Source organism: Cupressus sempervirens, chromosome 5 (assembly GCF_028749045.1).
Source record: "Cupressus sempervirens isolate cs-2001-9-10 chromosome 5, ASM2874904v1, whole genome shotgun sequence".
In the NCBI taxonomy this organism is placed as follows: Eukaryota; Viridiplantae; Streptophyta; class Pinopsida; order Cupressales; family Cupressaceae; genus Cupressus; species Cupressus sempervirens.
The window spans coordinates 395,382,614-395,409,685 of NC_143122.1; the positions used below are offsets into that span (position 1 = coordinate 395,382,614).

The window sequence follows — 27,072 nt, forward strand, 5'->3', positions numbered from 1 at the left end:
GGGATGAAATTATATGATGTTGAGATCTACAAAAGAAATTCATTCTTTAGCAATCAAGAATAGATACCAAAATATTTTTCTTCTCTTGATTCCTTTTCATTTGATGTGTCTAGGAGATAAGGGGAGTGAAACCTTTGTTTTTCTTTGTGTAGATTCCAAATGGTGCTGCTGGTCATTACCTCCTTGGAATGATATACAGGTCAGTACTTAACACTACATCTAATTACAAAATTTAGAATTTGATAGAGTCATTCAAAACCTCCCCAAAACACTGTATGCTAAGTGTTATTGGCACACTCAAGGGTATGATTGGTTTTGATTTTGGAAACAAGGGTGTTGGTATAATTGCACGTGCAGATACACGTAGTAATGTGGAGGTGGATATGTATACGAGTTCACAAGAATTTTGTAATGCACAATTCACTCCACCATTTGTTTAATTTATGTTATAACATTTGATGAAATTTTAATTGAAAAACATTAAAGAAGCATATATTGTCATATGATAGTTATTGTTTTTCATTATAATGTTATTGATATTTTTTCATTATAATTTTCATAGTAATGTTCATTTAGTGTACACAACATTCTATTTTTTTTCATTTTGATGTCTATGATCTGTATTTCACATGTGGTATTTAACATCTCTGATCTCTTTAATCTTAATTTCTCTAGTTTTTCATGAATAAGGAAGCCACTTATTGTAGCAATAAACATAACTTTCTAGAGAGCAGGGCTTAAGAATTACCAACACAATCTATAGTCTAAGATGATTTTCCCTTATTAATAGCTTATTTTCCAACATTTTCTTCCCTAAGAACCCTACTCTTGGTAATGGTAAACCTATATCACTGTAGAGTTTTGGTTAAAGTTTTCCCACACTCTTTCTAATCTAAGTTGACCCTATGTTGCCAAACTTGTTATTTTCTCTAATATTCAATAATTTTTTATTTTTTATTTTTTCCCTTACTCTAAGTAATACTCCTAGTGTTGGTACATCTAGGAATTTGTAGAGTGCCTATTAAGGTTTATCCACTCCTTTTAATCAAAGTTAACTGTATACCAAACTATTATATATAATGTCTACATATTTTCTCATTTTCATTTTCCCTGAATATATTTCACAACTATGAAGATGGGTTCTTTTTATGCATTGGTCATTGTGTGTTAATGTTGAGGTAGGTTACTATGACTAACTTGAGCTCTTTCTGACATCGGCACCTCCAAATTGGTTACTAAATAAAATTATTTTTTGTAGATGTTTCTGTATAATTGATTTAAAATGTCTCTAATATTGGTTGTTTTTTCCACAGGTATACTAATCGAAGGAAAATTGCAATTGAGCATTTTATACAAGCTTTTTCACTAGACTCATTTCTTTGGTCAGCATATGAGGAGCTGTGCATCCTAGGTAATTGTGAATATTACAATAAATCATAATTTTCTTTATTCAAATTGTACATTTTTCTCTAACTCAGAAGCTTACACTTTTACAATAGGATCACAAATTTTTTATGGCTGTTGTTTATCCTGACATTATATCCAGTTCATGGTTTTTACTTGAAATGTCAATTATTAATAGTATGGAGTTCTATCATTCTTTTGGGAATGCATTATACAATCATAGATTTTAATTCTAGCAATTTTCTTTCTCTTGTTGTAAACACATTTGTTATTTTCTTTGTTTAAGGCAAGGAGCTCAAGTTGATATATTTAGTTAAAGGGCATGTTTTACAAATTTCTAATGCCTACGTTCGAGTTTGTCAAGCTATGCCCATGGCCATTTAATCATTGAACAAATTTTATCAGTATATTTGCACTCAGCTAAGATAGTTATGACTTACTGTAAGAGGATACAATGAATTGGTACAATGAGGCTTTGATTATCCTCACATCCTCTCTTAATCTTTCCAAGAGAGGATACTATCATTTGTGAATTGGTGGTTTGTTATTAAAGGCATACCTCTAACTAGCTACACCATTTCACAAACATTGTTAGGCTATTTCTGGGACAGCTCACTTGATTACCTTCGTCATTAACACAAGAGGAAAGGGGATATAGAGTCTCCTTGACTCAAGCCTCTTAATGCCTCAAAGAAACCCCTTGTCTTATTTACAAAAATGGAGATATAATTGAATATTCATTCTAGTAATGCTTGTATAAAGCCAATTTAAATAATGCACTCCTTAAAGAATTCTTGTTTCTATTATATGGCTTGTTGATATTAAGCTTTCTGATCATAATTTTTTTATTTTAGATAGCAATTGAATGTATGGCTTTATTAGAATTGAATATAATTATGCCCTTGGCATATACTCTCTCTTGGGTTGAAAATACTTTATACATTTGGGAGCACAAATTTGGGCCTATTTGCTAGTACCTTTGATATTATACTATAGAGTGTGGCACAAAAATTAAAAAAGGGGACGCACTGGCTTAAAACTTCTGTTCCTACAATTTTTTGGAAGTTGTAGCTTGTCCTAGTTTTCTCTACCCTCCCAAACTTGTTCTCATGGCTAGTAGATTCAAGGTTTTGGTGTGCAAATATAAGTTAGGTTCAACTTGGAAGTGTTTGATGATTTATCGATATTCCCGCCTCAGACACTGTGTTGATTGATATGATATTTATATGTATTGTAATGCTTCATTGTTTATTGAAACCTATCCACATTCATTCTTTTCCTCCAATTAGGTCACAATTACTATGGAGCAAGCAAATTGTGCAATGGAAAACCATTTGCTTTTTTTTTTTTTTGCATGTTTTCTATTCTGTAAGCAATTATTTACATCACAGACTTAATATTTTTCTGCTTGTACTTTGACAGAAAAAACATTATGTGCATCTCAATGTTGAAGATCCTAATGCTAAGGAATGCACTAAGCCACAAGTAGATGCTTCATAATTAAGTGATTGGTTAAATCAGGATGTAATTGAAAGCATTCGTGACCACTTTGTTACTGGTGACTGGTCAAAGGCTGCTCACCAAGGTGAACCAATGGATGAGAGTGATGAAGATGATGACTCTTCCTATGGAGATTTTGAAGATCTAGAGACACACTAGTACATTTGACCCCATTTTTAGACCAAAATTTTTGACCATCTAATGAAATGGGGTCAAATTGGTTGCAATATGCAAAGAAACATATCTTATTTTTTAAAATACATTCCCATGTTAGTCAAAATTTTAACCAACACGAGTTTAATATGTAAAAAGGAAATTTTGGCCCATTATCATTGTATTCTTGATGCACACATGGGAGAGTCAAGGGTTAAACTACACTATTTGGGTTTTTTGTTTCTTCGAGATCATAATGTCTTGCAGTGGGCGGGCTCTTGAATACTAGGGTATTGAAGCATATGATACATAAATTTTCCCCAAGAAGCTTTCTCACTGATATTTGGTTTATATGAGATGCCTAGGGCTTCGGCCTTCTGCCAGGGAGAAAATAATGTGGAAGAACACCAGAAGGATCCATATGAGGTGCTGGGAATCGCTTGCTATGCATCTGATCAAGAGATTAAGTCTGCTTACCGTAAAATGGCTCTAAAGTATGTCATTATTCTTATGGGTTCCCTTAAGTCAGGTCTTGTTTTCTACTTTTTCAAATGGTCTTTTTTGTAGTGTGTAACATTGTTTGAGTTTTGTGGTATCAACTATAGTTTTTCAACTTTGGGTTAGGGATGAAGGAGAGGGAAGGGTGAGGTGGAATCTTCCTTCTAACATTATTTTCTATTTTGGAGAAATGGGGATGTTAATGATGGTTTAAGTTCCATTACAGTGCCTTCCCTTGCATACCCTTTTTCAGGTCTTGAACATGGTAAAGCTTGAATAGTTGGCATGTTATTTGTTATTTTCATGTCTTATCTTTTTAACTCTTGAAAGATCAAACACCTTAAACAGTTGTTCAAATATTTTATGTTTCAAAATTTTCACTTTAAAACAATAATGATAGCAGTTTTCTTTTAGGCCTTAAATGGTTGTTTCTTATCAACATACCCTGGTCTTATTTCTACAAGATTTATTTAAAATGTTAGTCTTGATTGGATCTCTATTTAAATAAATTTTCAATTGTGGTTTATGATTCACGACTATCAGCTATAGTTCTGACTATAGTAGAGTACGATCGCCCAAAGTTGATTTATTTCAAATACTCTAGCCTTCATTGTAGACAATATTAAGCATGGCTACTTTGTATAGTCGTGTTCAAGAGTTTCGAAGCGAACACACTTGAAATCAAACCAACATTCCACTCATCTATTTAGAATAACAAATAACTGGCCGACCGTTTAAGCTTTAGCAAACATGGCAAAGCATTTTCTTGTCAGAGTTACCTGGTCTTTTCTTTGCAGGATCATGTAATATGTCCATTCTTTTGTTGAAGGGATTTAGAATTGTTGGTTATGATTCATGGACACTAGCCAAGTGTCGAGTTTAATAGAATATGGCTTAACGTAAGTTATGCAAAAACACTGTTGTTTCATGATTTACTATATTAAGGATGACCACTTTGTAGTCCAATGTTTGAAATAAATAGAAATACAAATGTTGTCGGGCTGTATGGCATACACAGCAAAATTGTGACCAATCTAGGAGACTCTTCACTAGAAAATTTTTATAATAAAATTAAAGTAGCTTAGCTCTCACTTATGAGGTTATCTTCACTAGTAGATGAATCTTAGTGGGAAGTTTACCAAGGATAATCTTGCACGCAATCAGATGGCTCTGAGCCAACGCTAATGTTTAAGTATGTTGCAAAGCTACTCTGTAAAATGATTAAGATGGATAATGGCTAATCATACATTATTAACTTGTGCAAGACACCTAGAATGTCTTTAGAATTGAATACAATCAGGCTCCTTATTCCTATAGGTTCTTTCTTAAATAGTATTGAGTTGTATTTTGACAAATTGAAATGATAGCAAATCTTTCTTTTCTAGTTGTTCATTGCAAAGTGGGCTTGTGTAAGCATCTGAACAGATAATTAGTAGAAGATTTAATAGAGCAAGAGTTAGGCTTAATAATTGGAGAATTCAAAATTTTTAGGGTACACTTTACCTATGGCACATGCATTGGGGGAGCTATTAGCATTTTCTAGTTGTAGTTTCTACAAGTATTACTTGTTTCTAATGTTTCAGATGTCATTGTTACTTCCTATTGGAATATTATAATTTTCTCTTGCTCTGATATGTTGTGTCTGGGGAAATGTATTTCACTTGATGAAATGAAATTGAACAAGGAATGAGGCAATGGGAGCTTCAATATAGCAGCAAGTTGCTTTAATAATCAGATTGATGATTTATATATGAGAATGAACAGCTAGTGGGTGGGAAACATCCAATATAACATGAAATGGAGTGAAATGAAATGGCAAATAATTCCTATTTGATCATTTAGTCACGTCTGATTTCAAAAAAAAATCTTCTAATGGCACTGAAGCAAGTAAAGCAGGGTTAAGAGTTATTTGCAATTAATATGAGCAGTTAAGGACTGTGTAAATATGGCCAAGGGGAAGTTTTTCCGCACCAGTCAAGCAATAGCCACCAAAACCATTTTCCAATGATCACACAATTGCTACAAAAGCTATTTCATAGCACTCACATAGCTATTCCATAAGTGTTTTTTAGCAGTTTGGTAGTTGCTGAAGAAGCTATATTTTAGCAATTTTGTATTGGTTACAATGTGGAGCTCGAGAAAAACAACATTCTTGGCATGAGTTAGACTAGCTAAGTGAGGGTTTGTAGGACACATGCATTGTATTTTTTATTAACTTTTCATGTCTATGCAGTTCAATGTTGTAGCAACTCTAAAGTCTTTTGGTACATTAATGAATTCAATAAGGTCATGCAGAGGGTAGGAAATGTTGGTATAAATATTTTGAGGGAATATATTTGGTACATGTTGTTTAAAAAATACTAAGATGAATGGTTGTACTTGTAAACATCATAGAGAAGGGGTCTGGCAAGAACACCTATATCGATTGGATCAACATTTGGTACAAATTATATACTTTCATTTATTGTTGGTCCCAACAAGATGACTGGTTACTTCCATTGGCTTTAAACTCACTTGGTTGTTGTCATTAGGTTGAGTGACTTGACAATATAATAGTTTCATCTTTGTCATGGATCTTGGAGGTGAATACAATAGTCCATCTTTGTTGCTAGACTTGGAATCTTCACAGTAGTTTTGACCCAAGAGATGAGAGCAAGTACAAAGTTGACATGCACGTGAAAAAATAATGCTCCATAAGGGACTAATTCTGCAAAATTAATCTTTTCAATTGGTTTTTTCTATAATAAATTAGGGTTTCTTTGAGGTAAAAGTGGTTGTGATAAAAATCTGCTTGTAGCATTTTTGATCTCACAGTAGTTAATAAAATTTGAAGTTTTATTTCCTTCTATCTAAAAGTTATTGCCTTGTTGTCTTCCTTGATTGGATGGTGTGTATGTACATAGGGAATTTGGGAGTCAGGTATAAGAGAAAGACTATCATTAATTCCATCCCCCATTCTTGAGTGCATCATGCCTCTTCTTAGAAGTTTAAATTGGGACTTGGGCAAGACTGTGAATACAATAAACATTTTATCTTCTAGGATCAAGACCCTATTTCAGCTTACGTGCCTTGAGGCAAGAAAAGTTTTTGATGTGTTGCTAAAGTATCTATGTTCATTTTTATATGTAAGCTTATAAATATTCATGTAAATATATAGATTTATGCATCCCTATATGTATGCAATCTAGTTTAGTCCAAGAAATTTGGGTATAGATATGGTTATGGTAATTTTCATGTACAAATTATTATTAAATTCTGAATTCCTTGTTAGCAATATTTATTGTATTTTTTTCCTTTTTATGTATGGACTGCTTTCAAACCATATCAGGTAATGTTTCTACTTTTTCCATGTATTATACTTTGTGAGGTTTCAACTAAAAAGATGAGTAGTGGGAAAAATTAGAAATTTAGGAGAAGCTAAAAACGTCAATCAGTTATCTTTTTTTCAAAAATTGATGTTATATTTATAGGTTGAGTGATATTCTATAGGTATCATCCTGACAAAAACTCTAACAATGCTGAAGCATCTGAACGGTTCAAGGAAATAACCTTTTCTTATGGTATTCTCTCAGATCCTGAGAAGTGTCGTCAGTATGATGCAGCTGGTTTTGAGGTATGATTTTTAATTTGTTTACAAAAATTTTTGGTATATTTTACTATTTAGTTATAAGTTTATATATGATAAATTTTAGCTTAAAGTTTTTCTTCCTTTATTATACTATTTAAATTTAATATTATTTCTTTGGAAGTTGAGTAGTTGCCTTGCACTATCCTTAAGCGACGAGTTATGTAGATTTTTGAGTCAGTTTCTTGTGCTGGAAGCATACAGACTTGACTTAATTGTGTCATGTATTGATGTTAAGCATATATAATAAACTAAGACTTAGGTCTTTGCTGAAACAGGCAATTGAATCCAAGAACCAAGAATTGGAGTTGGATTTGTCTAGTCTTGGGGCAATGAATACCATGTTTGCTGCTCTTTTTTGGTCAGTATCTCTCTAGTTTAAGTGATATCTTGTGAAATCTTTAAGGCATTGGGTTGCTCAGATCCTCCAACCTTTTGATCACTAATGGTTGAAATCTTGGATGTTTAAAGTAAGCTTGGTGTGCCCATAAAGACTACAGTATCAACAACTATTTCGGAAGAGGCATTAACTGGTACAATTACAATCAAACCACTTATTTTAGGCCAGCCTACTCATAAAAGGGTGAGGAAAAATCATCTCTTTTAACTTTTAAATTTGTTTAATTTCTAATTTTCATTTTCTTGTGTTTTGAATGCCATTAACATTTGGTGTGGATATGATCCAACAACAGGTCGAAAAACAATGTGCACACTTTTATTCTATTACAATAACAGAAACAGAAGCAGAGGCAGGTTTAGTGATACAAGTAATATCCTCCGATAAAAGAAAATTCAAGGTTGGTTATATTATTATTGTGCATATTTACAGGACTTGACCATTTTTTTTTAATAAAAATTGCTTGCTGCCAATTAATTTAAAATACTTTGATGTTCTCAAGATTCAGTGATCTTATTTTTTTTATATCTTGAGACCAACCATGTTGGGGTTGCACTATGTCACATCTTAAAGCTATGTTTGTGTATAGCTTAGCTGAGATGCACTTGATGGTGGATGTGCATATAGAGATTTTTAAATAGAAAGAAATGTATTGAAAATGTCCCAAAAATTTGAGGAAGTTGAAATATGGACTTAAGCTTCATGATGGATAATTTAATTGTTGATGCTTCTTTTACATAATCTTATTTGATAAGATGTTATAGAGGAACACATATGAGCATATATAGAGTTTATGTTCTTGGTTGTTTACATAATTTAGAGTATCTGTTCCTTTTGTGCTAAATTTTTTATTGTTTATCAATTTAGAACTTTCTTCATGTTGTGGTCTTGTGTTTGTTATTAATAGATTTATCTTTATTCCATCTCTAAAGTATTTTTTGGGGTTAGTAGAGAGTATGAAATAAGTAATTTTCTTAAAACTATTGTTTGGATGTACTTGTAGACCAAATGGTGTCTAGCTCCTGGCTATGAGTATGGTGTTGACTTCATAATTGGAAGTGGGTGCTATAATATCACTTGCAAATGTTCACACAACTTTTGCTATAATATAAGTTCTATTATATTGTGCTTAGTAATAGTCCTTCTGGCAAGTGCTTTTCTTTTCCAACAGATTGTTCTTGATTTTAATATATTGTATTGAAACTTAAATAGTTTAAAATTTTGATTGAAACCTCTTCAGTTCTCCGAAGAAGCTCATCGTCCAGTTGATTATGAGACAGTAGAAAAATGGATTTTAAAGAACAATGCAGAATTAGAAAACATGAATTGGTAAGAAATTAAATATTTTATTCCATTCCCTTTTAATACTTGAATGCTAGCTTTGCTAATTATTCCACAATTAATTTGAATTTATCAGGATGCTTTCTGCTCAGAGTCGATGTGTCTTGTCTTGAGGATCTTAACAAGGTAGTATTAGGCCATCATCAACCCAATACTAGTCTAGTTAAGCTCCTTGAGATAGAAAACACGTATGATAAATGTGGTGCTCAATATTATATAAAAGATGGATGAAATGTTGTTGGCTACTTAGTGGAGCTTTTATTTCAAAACTACAGTAAGAGATTTTTAATATTAGCTGTCACAAACTTATTGTAAGTTGAATATGCCTACTGGTAGAGACATAAAGCTTTATACAATGATAAGTGTGGAGAGATGTGATGCTACAAACATGACACATATGACTAAAAATCATCTAGGAATAGTGGCCAATACATAATAGGATCCTGATGGATTGTTCAAAGTGTTGATCCTGATGGTATCTATAGACCATTCAATTGAACAATGTATTTGTTGTAGCCTTCCTCTAGGAGGAGGATTCAGTTGAACTATTCATCTAGGATTCACATTTTGCATTCATGTCTACTAGGGCAGTTGCAACTTAAACAAATATATTCTCTCAATATATCTATTTTGTGCATATCCAATAACCATGACTTTTGATGACCACATTACATTAATTCATCCTGTCAAATAGTTCACATGACTTATCTATGCTTCCATTTTGCAAGCATGTCTCCCAAGGAAAATGCTACTACTTCATCTACATTGTCTGAAAAAATCCTTTATGCTTTGATGGATGCCTATAGCTTATCCCAAAACTCTCATTCAACAGTTATCAGATGATCAATCAAGAGGAAATAGTTGAGAGCTTAGAGTGACACAATTTTTAGATGATCATATGAAATGAAATGGGCGTGTGAGTAGAAAGAAACTAGAAAGACATTGTGTATAGATGAAGGCATCATAGGTTGTTATTTGCAGCATTTGGGCCTAGAACACAAGTTCTAGCCAAATCATTTGGGACGTATCCCTCAAAACTATGATGGTTGCAATTGAGATGTTCAATTCATTAAATGCATTGTCGAAAGATGGAAGCCTTCTTGCCATGTTGATGTACTATTTTTTTTAATAAGTGAGACATGTGATTCTACAGTCACATATTCAACCAAAGCATGTAATGAGGAAGATGCACAAGCTCCCAATGATAGAAGTACAACATCTTCCTCAACATCTTAATATGGTAGCTTGCTTTAGCTCTAACTGGTCTGTTACATAGCTTCCACCTGGTCGGAGATAGATTTGCAAAATTTTGATGTAAACTTTCTAATCAGTTTAGATTGGAATAATATAAAATCCTTGACATTTATTTATATGGAACCTGTTGGTAGAATAGAAACCATTCTCCATATTACATTTTTTCCACATAGAATAGTTTTAAAAAAACTTGATGGTGCAAAGAACAATGGGAAAAATAGTAAAGAGTTTTTCTTGCTAAATATATGATTTTAGCTGGATCACTGGCTTTGAGTGAATGTGTTGCACCATATAAAAAACTTTTGCTTGATGTTTCATATAAACTTCACCAATAAGTAAATGTGTTCAGCATCTTTCAAGACCTTGGCACTTGAGCTGCAGTATCCAATCTAAGTGTTTCAAGTGCTTGTACCATAAATTTTTATCCATTCAATTACATGTCATGTGTTTCTACAGGGATCCAGACTAGTTTAAGCCTTCATCAGGAGAACATGTTCATTTCAAAGTATCAAATGCCTACAATGTTCACATTTTAGGTATTAGTTATGATTTCTTTCTACTCTCTTTTACATTGATTAATGATATAAATTATTTTTAGGATTGATATGGTTTACAGTTTTGTTTTCTAGTTGATATGGTTTACATTTTTGTTTTAGGAAGACTTTTGTATCAACATTTCAAATGATATTTCATAATCTACCTTCTACATTAACTAAGATCACATGTCAATTAAGCCTCTATAATTTCTTTTCATCTAGAGACAATTCTAACACTTTGTGAACATTATGTTATCGCAGAAGAAAATAGCAAGGACACTCGTGGCATCATCTACAAGGAGCCATGAGGACAATTCAAAGCAATATGCTTCTCCAAGTAAAAATAAAGAAGTCGGTAAAAGAGATGAAGCTTCCTTCCAAGGGGCCAAAACATCTTCCACTCCACGTGAATCACACAACTTCTCAACATCAAGGTCTTCCACATACTATTCAAATGAAATTGATCTCTCTAACCTTGTTGATATGGACTATGGTAAAGTGTATGATATATAAGTGTATGATGGAATAGAGAAAATCTCGAGAACCACTATAACTTATAGTATAAAGGGATGGTGATAGTAGTTAGTTGGAGGTCAGTTTCGACATTCCATCCATCCCTTTTTGGGTACATGATGATAATTTTATTTGGTGGTTGTTGTTGAGCAACATAATAGTTCTATTCACATTATATATCAAGTAAATAAATGGCTTGACATTACTTAAACTTTTCACGCTATCCATTTCTTTATATAATCAAAAGGCTTGAAATGTGGCAAAATGTTCACCATTAAATGGGGACAATCCCTATGGAAATTAACTGAACTTAGTTGAATTGTGCAATAATAAGTCATGTTATGTGTACCCCATATGTTCAAAACATGAAAATAATTATTTTTATCATATGTTTTATCTTTTGGTGGGCCCTGTCAACCATGGTCTGCCTTCATACAATGTACATGATTTGTCACAATCATATAATTAATTATATATTCTTCATATTAGTTACTGACAGTGTTTTTCAGGCATTCTATAAAATAGTTCACATGCCTTGCATATGATATGACATTTTGCATGCATCTTGCACTCTCTCTCATCTGCCTGATGATGGATTACACAGAGTGATCCGAAAACATGATGCTAAAAAACACACAATCAAATCCAAAATGAACTTGCACTACAAATGGATTATGGAAATCTGATATTGGTAAAATTGCATGCATGCCTACTAGGACAATCACAACTTAAACATATATTTGTCCTGGTAGACATGCATGCAAAATTAACAATATCAAATTTCTACAATCCATTTGTAGTGCAAGTTCATTTTGGATTTGATTGTGTGTGTTTTTTAGAATCATGGTTTCAGATCACTCTGCATAATCCATCATTAGTCGGATGAGAGAGTGTAGGATGCATGCAAAATGTCATATCATAGGCAAGGCATGTGAAATATTTTATAGAATGCCTGAAAAAAAATTACACCTAGCTGTTGGTGGAAATTTCCACCTTCATTGGTCAAAATTTCCACCAACACCTAAATTTTTTCCTACCTTTGTTGGTGGAAATTCCCACCAATGCCTACATCTTTTTCTACCTTTGTTGGTCTAAATTTCCACCTTCATTGGTCAAAATTTCCACCAACGCCTAAATTATTTTTCTACCTTTGTTGGTCGAAATTTCCACCAACACCTAAATTTTTTTCTACCTTTGTTGGTTGAAATTTCCACCAACGCCTAAAATTTTTTTCTACCTTTGTTGGTCAAAATTTCCACCAATGCCTAAATTTTTTTCTACCTTTGTTGGTCAAAATTTTGACCAATTCCTAATTGAACTTAGACAATGGCTTTGGAAGGTTTTCGACCAATAGATTGGTCAAAATTTTGACTAACTAGTGAGTTGGTCAAAATATCGACCAATGGGTTGGCCAAATTTGGTCGAAATTTGGTCAAAAATGGGGTCAAAAATTTGACCAATAAAGGTTGAAAAATGAACCCAAATGTACTAGTGATAGTATTTTATAAATACATGATAATTATTAATTCATTTAATATAATATAATTTGATTAATTAATTCTTTTAATGATTTATTAATTATTAATATTATTATTTTTAAGAAACAAATTAGTAATTGCTATTTATTTAAAAAGGGGGATTTATTTCGTGGTTTAAATATTAATTCTTAAATTAATATTTTCAAAGAATTTTGTCAATAATTATTAAGTTATTAATAATTATCAATGTAAATAATTAATAAAATTAGTTTGTATCAATAGTAAGTATCAATTAATATTGTTAATTATATTTACTATTTTAAAATATGATTATAAATGGAATTAGGAGTATTTCTATTTAATAATAAAAAATTATTATTATTTTAATAATTCAACAAATGATTACTATAGCTTCTAAGTCATGTTATGCTTTCTAATTATAAGAACGAGAATGGTTTTAATTGCAAGGGTAAAATTGAGATTCTTATCTACTCAAAAAATTGTACTGAAATGAAATTAAAATCTTACTGTAAACTGGAACCTTTCATTAACTCAACAATATTTTATAAAACCCAACTATCAGACTATGATGTTTTCTATGTATTGTCTATGCTTTTGGGGTTTGGGTGGTCCTAGAGTGTTGACCAGCTTAGGATGTTTACCAGAGGCTTGGGAGTTATGGAATTTTGATGTTATGATGTTTGATTTTGATCTTTTTAAAACCCAACCATGGTAATGCAGTGGCATGCTCTATGATGTGTGTGGATTATTGATTGTTATTGCTTTCAAGTCTTCTTGTGGGAAGCTGAGGTGAATGTTTATGAGATACCTGACTTAACCATTTTTGAGTCATCGATCAGTTATGTTTGATTTGTCTTCCAGTCACTTTGAGAGGATTGAGATTTTTTTGATGATTTGTTTATGATGATGTCATGTTATGACATGTTTGAGTTGACCATTTTGGAGTCTTCGATTAGCATTATTTTGGGTTGCTTTTTGGTTGCTCATTGAGAATCACTGGATATTGTGATTTACTTTGGGATACTTTTTGGTTACTCATTGAGAACCAATGGATATTGTGATTTATTATTTGATGTCTTTTAGTTTCTCATTGGGAACTATTGTGATCATTATGATTATCTTTTGGTTCTTTCCAGTTGCTTATGGAGAACACGTGTGATTATTGTGGATTATCTTTTGATGCTTTCCAGTTGCTTGTACAGGACTAAGGTGATCTTATGTGATTATTGATTTGTGCTTTTATTAAGCCTAGGGTAGGTTATCTATATGTAGTGTCGAGAAGTGGCTTGGAATGGGGGACAGGGCCCTAAGTGGCTGCTAGGGAAACTCATTGTAAGTTGTTTTAATAAGTGATAACATTACACTAAATACTAGCTTAAATGAACCTAATAAGATTAATTATATGTTCTCGTCCATGCCTCGAGTGCTAGTATAGGCTAGGATGGGAGTAGAGAGAACACTTGGTTATGACCTTGCATTATGTAGTATGCCTCGTCAGTACAAGAGGATACTAGTGGCTGCATAAGGATCACTAGGGACCCTAGAGTCCTAAGCTAACTACTAGGGTAACTCCTACATGATTCGTGTGATGAGACTTTCCCACTTACATAGTAGGTTTCCTACATGTCTTTTTGTGCCTTTGGGTCTAGATGTCAATCTATGTGTTGGAGCCTTTGAGTTAGTATACTTTTAGGATTTCCTAGACTTAGAGAGTATCTATTGTGGCTTGCAATGGGGGACAGGGCCCTAAGTGGCTGCTAGGGAAACTCATTGTAAGTTGTTTTAATAAGTGATAACATTACACTAAATACTAACTTAAATGAACCTAATAAGATTAATTATATGTTCTTGTCCATGCCTCGAGTGCTAGTACAAGCTAGGATGGGAGTAGAGAGAACACTTGGTTATGACCTTGCATTATGTAGTATTCCTTGTCAGTACAAGAGGATACTAGTGGCTGCATAAGGATCACTAGGGACCCTAGAGTCCTAAGCTAACTACCAGGGTAACTCCTACATGATTCATGTGACGACACTTTCCATCTTACATAGTAGGTTTCCTACATGTCTTTTTGTGCCTTTGGGTCTAGATGTCGATCTATGTGTTGGAGCCTTTGAGTTAGTATACTTTTAGGATTTTTTGGACTTAGAGAGTATCTGTGTTATGTGATTTGATATCATGTTTGGGACTTGAGACTATCTCATCAACACGGCGGGAGTGGACCATTTAGGTTCCATGTGGTCGGGTGGTAGTGATTTTTTACTCTTACCATTGAGATCCATCCATAGTCACCATGGATGGAGCTTATTGGGATGCTATTTATCATGTTTAGGTGATGTTATTTGCTGATGCATTTCTTTATATTGATGATTAGCATGTTAGTTTTAATTATGCATATGTTGTAGCATGTTTTAGTAGTGACGTCCCTATTACTATAGTAACAATGATCTTATCGGTGACTTGGGATGTTACACGTGGGGTATGGCTAGGGCCCACGATGGTCTAATGATGCTATTGATGGTTGGGAGGAACCATGCACATAGTTACTTGTGTTTTATGATGGATAGTTGTATTTCATGTTGGATGTTTATATCTTTTATGATGGATGGATGTATCATGTATTTTATTGGTTTCATTTATTTCATTGTATTTGTATCATGGATCCAAGGAGGAGGATGTATCCTTATTTTCTACATATGTATATTCTTTTAGCCTTTCATACCCTGTGACATGTACAATGGATGATTAAGCATTCTGAATTAATTTGCTAAGAGGCATTTGAAACAAATGTATATTATGGACTTTGGGCTTTTTGATTATTTTTTCATGTGGTTGTGGTAGTTGTTAGACTTAGTATTAGATTAGATTTAAATGTAATTCAATGTCATGGGATCCTTAAGGAATGTAACCTATTATGTATGCTTTAGATGATTGTATGTTATTGCTTTCACTACTATGTGTTTGAAGTGCATGTTATACTTTCTTGTTTTAAAAAATAAAATATTTTGCAAATATAGTAAAATTTTAGGTTAATTCTTTTGGATTCCTTGGCAGGGCATTACATCTGGTATCAGAGCTCGAGTTTCTACATTGGGAGCTATGAGTATATTGGAACGCTACTAGTTGTTAACTAGTTGAACAAAAATAAAAACTTTAAACTGTTATATGTACTTATATCAAATTGAAACTTGAACTAGTTGAACTAAAATAGAACTTAAACTTTTAGTTGTATATTTTTCATACTTCAACACTTAGTTGTCAAACTAAAAATTATACTTAAATCTAAATATAGGCAAACTGAGAATTGAAACTATTCTGTTTTTAAAACATGTATCTTTTATCTATACAATGTAACTTGTATATTTTCTAATGGATTAGGGATGTTGATCCTTTTTTTAGAGTGTTTAGGGGATCTATTTCAGTATTTGTTAAAAAGGATGAATGTTGGATCAATATGATTTTTGGTTTACTATTAAACCATAATCATATTGCTCTAAGTGTGTTGTAGTGTTCTTAGTGGAGTCATATTCTCCTACAAGGGGAAAGGGTCCAATGGGACCCGCACAATGACTCCTTATCCTTACTTTTCTTGTAGGCTTTCAAGAGTAAGCCTAAGTCTAGGGGGGGTGGATGCAGTGCCTGCCCCTAAGTCACATTTCTATTATCATTGCCAAACTCTTTTAGGACAATTTTATGTTTGATGATTAGTAGCATTATCTTGAGATTATTAGATATTGTTTCAGAATCAGATGATATATGATGAGATTACTTGGTACTCTATACTCCATGTGTGCATGATGATTATTACAATATTGTTAAGTTATTGATGATGTTTAGTTAGATGGATTACCATATGTGTTTTCTTATGGATACTTACCCCATATTTCATGTGTATGGTGTGTGTGTGTGTTTGTTTTCTTTATGCATGGCATTTCTAATGTGGTTAAGGAAGAGAGTCGTAGTCATCTGCTAGTTGGGATCTACACAATGCACCACTTCCTGCCATTGCTGGTTTAGCTTAGAATATTGTGTTTTTACATGCATGAATTTTATGCAGGTTGTAGTTATTGGGTATCGACTTCCTTGAATTGCCAGGATGAGCATACCCTATCGCATTATCTCAATGGTAAGAGAGGAGAGATAAATTCTTAAGTCCAAATCCTAAACCTTTAAGCCATATGTCCTAATTGAAAATTAGGACAAGTATCTAACTTGAGTACCCTCTGAATGCATCGAATGACATTAATTCATGATTATAACCATTTAGTATGATTTTGTATGTGTTTTTCTTTGATGGGTTTTTGTATGTTTTGATTAAGTATAAGCAAGCTTTAAAGGACCCAAAACCTTTTTACAACCAGCATCTCAAGAAATAGATTTTTGTATGTTGTTTTATGAGTACTTAATGATTTTCTATGAATTAAGTCTAATTAAAAGATTAAATTAATGATTTAATTTAATCAAAAATTATTATGATATTTTAATATTTAATTATATTTAATTAATTAAAAAGATAAAACCAATGAACTTAATAAAGATATTTTAATTTGCATAAAGTGTGCACGGGATTTAAGTTAATAAATTAAATAAAAACAAAGTCAAGTGGAAAAATCAAATAAAGTAATTTAATAATTCATAAACATGCATGAAAAAGATTAATGCAAGATAAAAAGAAAGATTAATAAAAGTTAATTTGAGTTAAGGGTTGTGAGCAAGGAGTTCTCCCGGGTGAACACACTATCGGTGCCCTAATTTAAGGAGAGGGCTCTTTATCACAATTAGAGGGTTCATTTTTTAGGAAGGACATTTTGGACGCAAATTTTGGGAAGAAAAATTGGAAGCAAATTTTGAAAGGGAATTTTGAGGAAAGTTTCAGAGAGAGATTTATGGATAGAAGCGAATTCTCTCACAATCTTTGGGTGGTTGTGTATAGCACATGAAATGATTCATTCCATAACAGTCAAGAAACTAAGTTAAATGATGATGAAACTAGATATAAGGAGAGCCTATGATGAGGTGAATAGGGGTTTTTTGTTCAAAGTTTTGAATAAGTTCAATTTTATTAATGAATGGATTAGATGGGTTAAAGGATGTTTAAGTTTGGTTAGATTTTCAGTTCTGGTAAATGGTAGCCCTCAAGGTTTCTTTCAATTAGAAAATGGCATAAGACAAGGGGACCCATTATCCCCTTTTATTTTTATTATTCTTGCAGAAGTTTTGGGAAGATTGATCCTAGAAAAAAGAATTAGAGGTTTGTGGAAAGGTGTAAAAGTGGCAAGGGGAGTGGATCCTATTTCTCATCTTCAGTTTGTGGATGACACCTTTCTAATAGGGGAAGCATCGAACAAGAGGCCAAATTGATGAAAAAGACTTTGGAGATTTATGGAAAAGTCTCAAAATAGAAGATTAATTGGGCAAAATTAAAAATCTTCTATTTCAATACCCCTATTAGTAAAAGAATGGCAATATGCAGAATTCTCAATATAAAGAAAGGTTTACTTCCCAGTAGATATCTAGGGATCCCATTGTTTCAGGGAAGAAACAAAAGTGATGTGTGGAAAGGTTTAGTTAAAAAGTGTTTTAAATAAATGGAAGGCTAGAAGGGTTAATGGTTGTCTTTAGCTAGGAGAACCTTGATGTTAAAGTCAGTGGTTTTTGCAATTCCAATTTTTTCAATGATGTGGTTAAAAATTCCAAGAAAGGTTATTAATAGTGTGGAAAAATAGATGAGGAGATTCTTTTGGAGTGGGGCAGGGGATTGTAAAAAATGACCTTTGTTAAAATGGGAAAAAAATTATAGACCAAAAAAATATGGGGGAGCTAGAATAAGAGATTGGAATCTTATGAATATTGCCCTAGGAGAAAAAATAGTCTGGCAAATGGTAATGGATGCTGATTAGATTTGGGAAAAAAATTCTAAGGGCAAACTACTTGGAATCAAATGAAGAAACTAGGATTTTAACAATTCAAAACCCAATGAAGGGGTCAACAATTTGGAACTTTATTTTTATCATGCAGACATGTCATGACAGACCACATCTCATGGGTGATTGGAGATGGAAATTAAGAAAAGTTTTGGGAGGATTCCTAGAATGGTTATAAAACTTTAGATGAAAAATGTCTGGATAGAGATATGAAATAGAAACTATGTGGCTTAGAGGGAAGGGAAGTTAGAGATTATGTAATTGAGAAGGATGGAATCCTAGATAAAGTGTGGGAATGGAAGGACTGGAGGGTGGATGACTTATCACAGAGGCAACAACAATCTCCTAAGGAGATTTTCATGCAAAGGAAAGTCTGCATCATTGAAAGAAAAGATAAGATAAGCTGGTGTGTTGCAACCTCAAATAAGTTCTTAGTAAAACTTGGCAGTGAATTAATAGAAAATAAAGATGATGTAAGTTTTGATGGTGAAATAAAGAAATTTTTCCAAAGGTCAAAACCTTCTCATGGTTAGCTATTCAGGGCAAAATCTTAACAAGGGAAAGAAGGAGGAAATTAGGTTTTCAAGGACAAAAATAATGCATTACGTGTAGTAAAGAGGAAGAGAATGTTGATAATCTATTGCTAAATTGTGAAGTAGCAACAAAATATTAGAGTTATATTCAAGGAAAATTGGGATGGAAAGGACCTTGGTGCCCCTATCTTTTGGATTTCTTCATTTCATGGCCAAGTATGAGTAGGAGAAATATGTTGGAATGTGTGTGGAGGGTAAGCCCTTCAATGGTTATTTGGGAAGTGTGGAAGGAGAGAAATAGGAGGATCTTTTAGGAGGTGAAAAAAATAGTGGAGCAACTCTTGCTAATGATTGATCATTCAATAGCAGAAGTGGTTAGTGTAGCAGTGTTTAGGAAAGATATGTTAAAAAGTGTGTTTATGAGAAGTGACAAAGCTGTTAGGAAGGAATGGCTTGGGATCAAAGTTGGATAGGGTGGAGGAAAGGGAAACTGTCTTTCAAAGGTGAATCAGAGGGAAAAAGAAAGGTGGGAATCCCCTGAGGAAGGATGGATTAAAGTAAATTTTGACAGGGCTGCAAGGTGTAATCCAAGAAAATCAGGGGCTAGATTCATATTTAGAGATCATTTTGGGGAGACATTGGATATAGGTGCAAAAAGATTACTTGATGGCACCAATAATGAAGCTAAATTTTAAGCTGTACTATTGGAAATTCAATGTGCCAAGAAGCTGGGTGGAGTTAAAGTGTTTATGGAAGGTGACTCCATGGTAGTGGTTCAAGCTTTAAGAAGCAATTTGATCTTGGCTTGGCACATAGGAAATTTATTTTCTTGTGTCAATAAAGAGTTAAAATCACTGGAGGAATTTGAAGTCTATCATGTTTATAGAGAAGCCAATAAGGAAGTTGATAAACTTTTAAAACGGGCAGCTGAGTCTTTGGTAGAAGGGTCAGTTTGTTTTGAATGGTGTAGCCATTGGAAGGGAGTGTTTGATAATGACTAATGCAAGAGAAGAGGAGTTTAAATAATGGTGTAAATGAGTGAATGGAAAATGACATAAATAAGGACTATCAGCAAAAAGTAAGTTGTAAGATTTAGGAGATTTGTTATTAATGCTCACATGATGAAAAGATACGCAAAAAAGAAAATGAAATGATTAAGCCTTTTGGCAATTGGTAGGAAGTACAAAAAGGAAACAACTGACATGCTATAAGTATAGTAGCTGAAAAGGAAATTTTTAACAAAGCTAAATAATAATTTTTTAAAATTCAGTGAAAGTGACAAAAAAAAAAAGTGAGATGAAGATGGAAGCTACCTTCACATTCAAAATGCCAAGACAACAAAAGGCATTGTTTGGCCTAATTCAAAATCAGAGGCTGAGGTTGTCGTTGAAGTGCTTAACGCAAGGAGTCTTGGAGGCAGTAAAGGAAATGATGGGAGAATTATTTCAAAATTCAATCCACAATTGGAAAATAAAGTTGACAATCATGATGGCATGGGGTCTAGAACTGACATTTCTAGAAGAGGTGATGGAATGGGTGATGAGAATGTTATTCCCTTCAGATTTGATTGTAGGGATAAAATCTCTATTGGAATGGGCGTGGATGAGATAAGGGTTTGATTATAGTGAGTGTTTTGAAAATAAAGAAGAAGACAAGACTTGAGGAAAATTTGGCTTTGTCTGGTGGCCAACTGGGATAGATAAAGAAGTTTACAAAGAAAAAATCAAAGTGCCATGGATGCAATTGGTGGAGGAAATTCACATTTTCAGGGATATGGAGGGAAGGAAGGTGACAAGATTTTTGGTTGCCCATCCAAAGGGCTGAAGGAGTGCAAAAATTAGGAGAAGTCACTAAGCGGTGAGGGTTTGATTCCTAGTAAATGTGGAAGATTAAATTGCCGAGGGAATGGCTTGCAGTTTTTTGTTTTTGTTTTATCACTAATAAAGTCAGGAAAAGGCTCTGAAATTCATTTTTGTAAAAGGAATAGAAGTATAAACAATGTAAATGATTTTTTGACGGTTCCATTTTTGAGTTGAAGATCGGTTAAGGGAAAATTTAGGGTAAATTGGAGATGTTGGTTTGACGAGGGTAATAGATGGCAATACTCTGAAGGAAATCAATAAAATCAACAAAGGCTAAGTGGTTAATGTGCATAGCAGAAAGTGTGTGTAGCTATTGAACAAAAGCAAAGGAAGGACATATGGCAAAAATATTATAAGGCTTTTTGTGTAATTTGGCATGAGCAAAATTTATTGTGTAAATAATGTATAGCCCATGGAAAGGGCCAATATATGTATAGGGTAAAAGTTTAGTGGAAAGATGTTGATTTCTATAGTTGTAATAGGGATTGTAAGGCTAATCAAGAAAGCCTATGTAAGTACTTTTGTAAAAAAAATTATATAATTGATCCAATAAATTTTTCTAGATGAAATATTCAAAGTATGAATATAAGATTTGAGAGTCAAATGATAAGAATAATTAAAAGTATAAGAGTGATCATAAATTAAAATATTTTTAAAAATAAAATAAAATTAAAAATTGAATTGATAATTTTTTTTTTTAAACTAAAATAATAAATCTTATAATAAAATATGATTTTATTCAAAATTTTATATTAAAACATAATATTATAATTAAAAATCAATTAAAATTCAAAAAACTTTTTAAACTTTTTTAAAATTACCTTAATATAAAAGTAGAATTAAAAAATATTATAAAAGTTTGTTCATAAAAACAACTTTTGGAAAAAGGGTGAATCACGAAATATAAAAAGTTTTAGATTAAAATTTCTAAAATATATTAAAAGTTGAGAAAAATAATAACTATTGAATAATGTTTGTTAAGTTTTTTTTGTCCAAAAGTTTATGCATTAAATAAGTATGGACTTAGTGTAGAAAAGGAAATTTTAATGGTTTGAAAAATAATAGAAAATATAAATATAAATAAGTTTTGATGATTTAAAATAAAAGCAAAGAAGTTTTAACAATACCACTGCTATAGTTGGATACATGCAAAATTGAAAAGTATATAATGACAAATTTGCTCAAGGGAGAAGAGTCTCTATGAGCACAAGCAAGCTTAAAAAAATGGAGGGTGAACCAACGAGTAACAAGAGAATGGGCAAAGAGCTCGGCACCAAGGATAGGCTAAAATGTTAATCAATCTAGACTAAAAATAATGGACAATCAAAGATGAAAATGTATATTCTAGATAAGAATAAAGAGGATTTGTGTGATTAGATAGCCTTGTTAAAAAGATGTTAGATGAGAAAATAATTTTTTTATGTAGATAAAATATTTGTAAATAGTGAGCACAATGACACTGTGGATTAATCTCAAAGATACAAAGAGATATATGAAAAATTATTATTATTTTATTTGAATTTTGATTTAAAGTAAAATTATAAGATTGATTCACACAAATATATAATAGATTATTTGATTAGTTGTAGAATGAAAATACAGTCTCTATTAAAAGTTGTGAAATATGAGCTAAACAAAAATAATGAGCATAAATTGATACGTTAGTATTTATGTGAGAATAAAAGCTATAAAAATGAATAACTTGCTAAGAAAATGTTAGTTAGTGAAACTTGTAACAAATTACTCCCTAAGAAGATCAAACTTGAGGTCCCTAATGGTTCCTAGATTTAGACTTTAGACTATGAAGGAATTCCTTTCCATTGTAGGGTCTATTTTGGGACTGGACATATTGTTGCACGCTATCCTATGGAATTAAGGAAATCAAAGAACAGACCTTGGTGGTCTGGGTCTTTGGTTCAACATTACTCTATCCTTAAAGACTCCTCTTCTTTGGATTCCCCTGCATCTGTGGATGTTGATGGTGTCGGTGGCCCTCCCTCATCTGACCTGGTTATTGATCCATTGTTGGATGTGGTTGCCACAATTTCACCTCCCTTTGCGGGTCAAGTTCCAATGGGCAATTTATCTAGTGAGGTTTTGTCTGTTTCTCTGGTTAGGTCAGATGTCGATGCTTTGGTTTGGGAGAAGGAGGCTTCTTTGGTGGAGGAAGGTTAGACAAAGGTTAAATGGAAAAAATACAAACATTCCCAACAGTCCTCTGATTGACTTCTTAGATCTCATTCCTTTGGGAGTAAAGGGTCCTAAATGGTTTTATTGAGTATTATTTGGTGACAAAAGTGTACTGTGATATTTGTGATGCCACCTTGGTCACCTTATCTTGGTTGGTGACCTGTTTCACCTTTGGTCTGTTGTATCTTTTGGTCGGGCTCCATTGAAAATATTTTGATTTGTAAAGGGTTTCAGGCACCCTTTAAAACCTATTTTACTTAATCAAAAAAAAAATTAAGGTAAAGTTTCTTTTGTTTTGGTCATAAGCCTTCCAAAACAAGAGGAAACAAATTGATTATTGCAAGAAAGTAACCTTTTGGCAGCAAGCCTTGCAAAGAGGTTAGGTGAAAGAAGAAAAATAATAAAATCTACACACACAAAGTGTTAGAATGAGCTTTAAAAAAAATGAACTCCTTCCTCAAGAGTGTCTCCAAAGTGGTAACCTTCACACAAACTCAAAACAAGGATTAGAAAGCTTTGATACCATATTAGAAAACAATGAAAATGAAATAAAATGAGATCTAGAGAAAATTAATTAATCCAAGAGAGTTTTGCTCTATTACCATAATTTAGAAGAGCTTTCCAAGATCAACACAAGAGAGGAGACAAATATTTTGAGAGGGGAAAGCAAAGAAAAACTCTTGTGAATTATATGAATGAGGAAAATGTCTAACTAATGAAGAGAGAGAGAAATTGAGCCATAAGCTCATTACAAGCACTACATAGTGAGTGTGTGGTATTAAGAATGAGAGAGGATCATATCTTATATAAAGATGGGGGAAAGAATTATTTAGCAGCTCCCATGTGAATGATTGCTATATTCATAAGTGTGTGCATAACAAGTGTCATAATCCTCTTAAGGAGGAATAAACTATTTTCTTTAATAAAGGAATTACAAAAAAAGACTTGTCCTCACACATGGACAAGAGGACAAAATACATAAGAGATACCTTGGTTTATCCTATTTAATAAATACAACCAAAGAAAGATTATTAACTCTAACAACAATAAAGATCACACCTCGCATCTAGAATATTATTTGGAGGTAAGTCAAACAATGTGATTCAAACAAATTTGTGAGATTAGTCCAACATTCCATGTATCACAAAGGGATTTTGAATCAATGAAGCCATTCTATTGTGTGTTGCTTAAGATTTGAAATACACGTTGTTGAAAATATCATGTGGAGTTTTCTATGCACCATTAATAATTATGCTCCATCGATTCTACTTTCTGTAGCAACGAAATGTTGGAGATTTATAGTGCTAGTGGGCTTCCAATATCATCAAGATCATTACTAAATAAATTCTTATGTCCTAGAGATGATGGTTGTTTATTTTATAGAAATAATTGCTTAATTGAGAAGTGCTCACGATGTGGTGGTTTATCAAAATTCTTGACATGTTTCCATGAGGGGTGCAATGAAGATCCTGGAAATAAAATAGTTTCAAAAAAGGTTTATGAAATGGTAAAATACACATTGAAGAGTGGAGGTGAAGGCTCTAGATGTGAGTCGGTTGCAAAACAAATGTGTGTGGCTGATTTTATTTCAGATTTAAAGGAAAATATTTTTTAGAAGTATGCAAGGTGTATTGGAATACTTTAGAATCCGGGGGGGGGGTTGAATTAGTTATCCAAGGTCTAGATGTATAAATAAAACTTTTCACAGTTTAGTGAACCCATAAAACATTTACCTTCATCATGCATGCATCCATAAGATTATGCAATCACTTTAAAACTTGTAGGTTACTGTCAAATCAACTTGCAAAAAATGTAAACATGAAACATAACATATTCATCAACGCACTTGACATAATGATTTAAGTGGAAACCCAATTTGGTAAAAACCACCAGTAACATGCTACTCTTTTCACTCTTTTGAAGTGATGCCTTGTGAAAGGCCAACCTTGTTAAAGGTTACAATACACACTGTTAAATATGACCCTGTTAAAGGATTTCAATCACCCTATTAGGAGTGAGCCTTGTTAGAGGAGTTTAGACCATTCATTTGGAATGTCACCCGATTAAAGGATTTAAAAATGACTCTTAGGTCAACCTTAATCCAAAGGATTTACCCTAGACTAATACAATTGTTAGAGAGTAACAGTAAGGCTTGATCTAATAACAACTTACAACTTCATTTATAAATTACAAATCACTATTTAGTCCTCCATTTTTCTCGACCTTCATACATTGCAGCTCTGATAGCTTGTTCACCCTTCAAGCATTCATATCCTTAAGCCTTCTTGCTTAACATGCCATTGCAGAATCTTCTCTAGGTCACTTGATGAAGCAAAACCCTTGTCTCCTTGACTTCCTTAGGTTCTCGCACATGACAACCTTGCTTCATGACTAGCCATTCCTATAAATAGGAAATTAAGATCTATTGTTTCTCATTCTCCATCATCCAATTTAGGGTTTGGATGGATTAGGTAGGATATAATGAATCTACCCTACATTCCATATCTCTTCTAGAGACTTCTCCTTGAATCTTCTTTAAATTTTCCTAAAAACACTTTATCTTGAATTTGTTGCCACCATCTCATCAACTTTATCTTCCACCTGGTTCACATAATCCAAGAAAATAAACTTGTCAACTCAGATCCATCAAATTCATGATCTTTTAAATAATGTAGCAACTCGGTATTGTCTTGCTTCTGATGCTAGACATATACTACATTGCTTGGCATCCTCTGTAATTGGTACGAACAAAAGTTTATTGGTGCTTGACATCAACTAAACTTTACTCAACATCCACTATTCTACTTGGCATACACTAGAATGAACTTTTACTCAGCTCCAACTAATTTTTTGCTTGGCTTGCACTGACTTTGCTTGACACCTACTATCCACTCAGTCAAGCTTGGCAGGCAAACTTTGTGTAACTTGTTCTTCTAAACTTTCTTAGTGTAACTAGCCTTTGTAACCTTAAGTAGATTATAAATACATCATGTTATCACTATTTTAACTAATTCTTGTACTACTTTACATAATCATAACTCAACCTTTCCTCTAGGTGCTATTGTTACATCTTTTGATCCAATCCTCTTCATCAATCAAATAAGTGATAGTACTTAAATCTTATAAGTAGTTGTCTTACCAAAAAATAACAAGTTTGACATTAGTGAAAAAATAATGATTGAAGCATATTAGTCATAGTTGTATGTTTTCAACAATCTCCCTTTACAATCGCCCTCTTTGATTAGCTTCTTCAATCTATTATCGACAAGGCATAGTCATAGGTCTTAGTGGTTGGATCAAAAATTTGGAATGTGTAAGGACACTTTCCCCATTGACACTATTATATCAGTTGTTTAATTCGTAAAGAACTACACATTATAACCTCAAAATGAGATAGATCTCAATATTATAACTCCATATAGATTGTTATTTTTATCCACATAACATATAAACATGCCCCTAATAGTGTGAAAGATAATAAGAAGATAACTAGAGAGTACCACTTTTATATGAGCAATGATATGTCTCAGTCTCATGAGTTTTTCCAACATTATTTTGATAATTATTTTGATTTCTTGTGAGAATAGGATATTGCTATAGATAGACACCTCATTTGGTTAGATAATTGTAGAGGTCAATTCAAGAATACTCACATATTTTATTGGTTGTGTAGAATGCATGTAGAAAGAGGTATACCTCATATTTGGATTTTTTTTATTCCAAGCATGGGAAAGGGGAGCATGATGGAGTAGGGTCATGTGTAAAGAGAGATCTATTCAAGGAGCAGATGAAGATTTCAGCAAAAAAACTTATTGATGCATGTACCATAGTTGATCGGTGTAC

The 27,072-nt window shown here is 32.8% G+C and overlaps 1 protein-coding gene across 1 annotated transcript; it reads left to right on the forward strand.

Annotated features, from left to right (window-relative positions):
• The first annotated feature begins 3,414 nt into the window (after window positions 1–3,414).
• LOC149556469 (chaperone protein dnaJ 16-like) lies at window positions 3,415–23,214 on the forward strand. The gene is made up of 7 exons (XM_089829853.1): window positions 3,415–3,551; window positions 7,045–7,168; window positions 7,459–7,541; window positions 7,652–7,763; window positions 7,873–7,977; window positions 8,818–8,906; window positions 22,866–23,214. Exons 1-7 carry the CDS (start codon window positions 3,415–3,417, stop codon window positions 23,212–23,214), a joined length of 999 nt encoding a protein of 332 aa, XP_089685979.1.
• The last annotated feature ends 3,858 nt before the right edge of the window (window positions 23,215–27,072 follow it).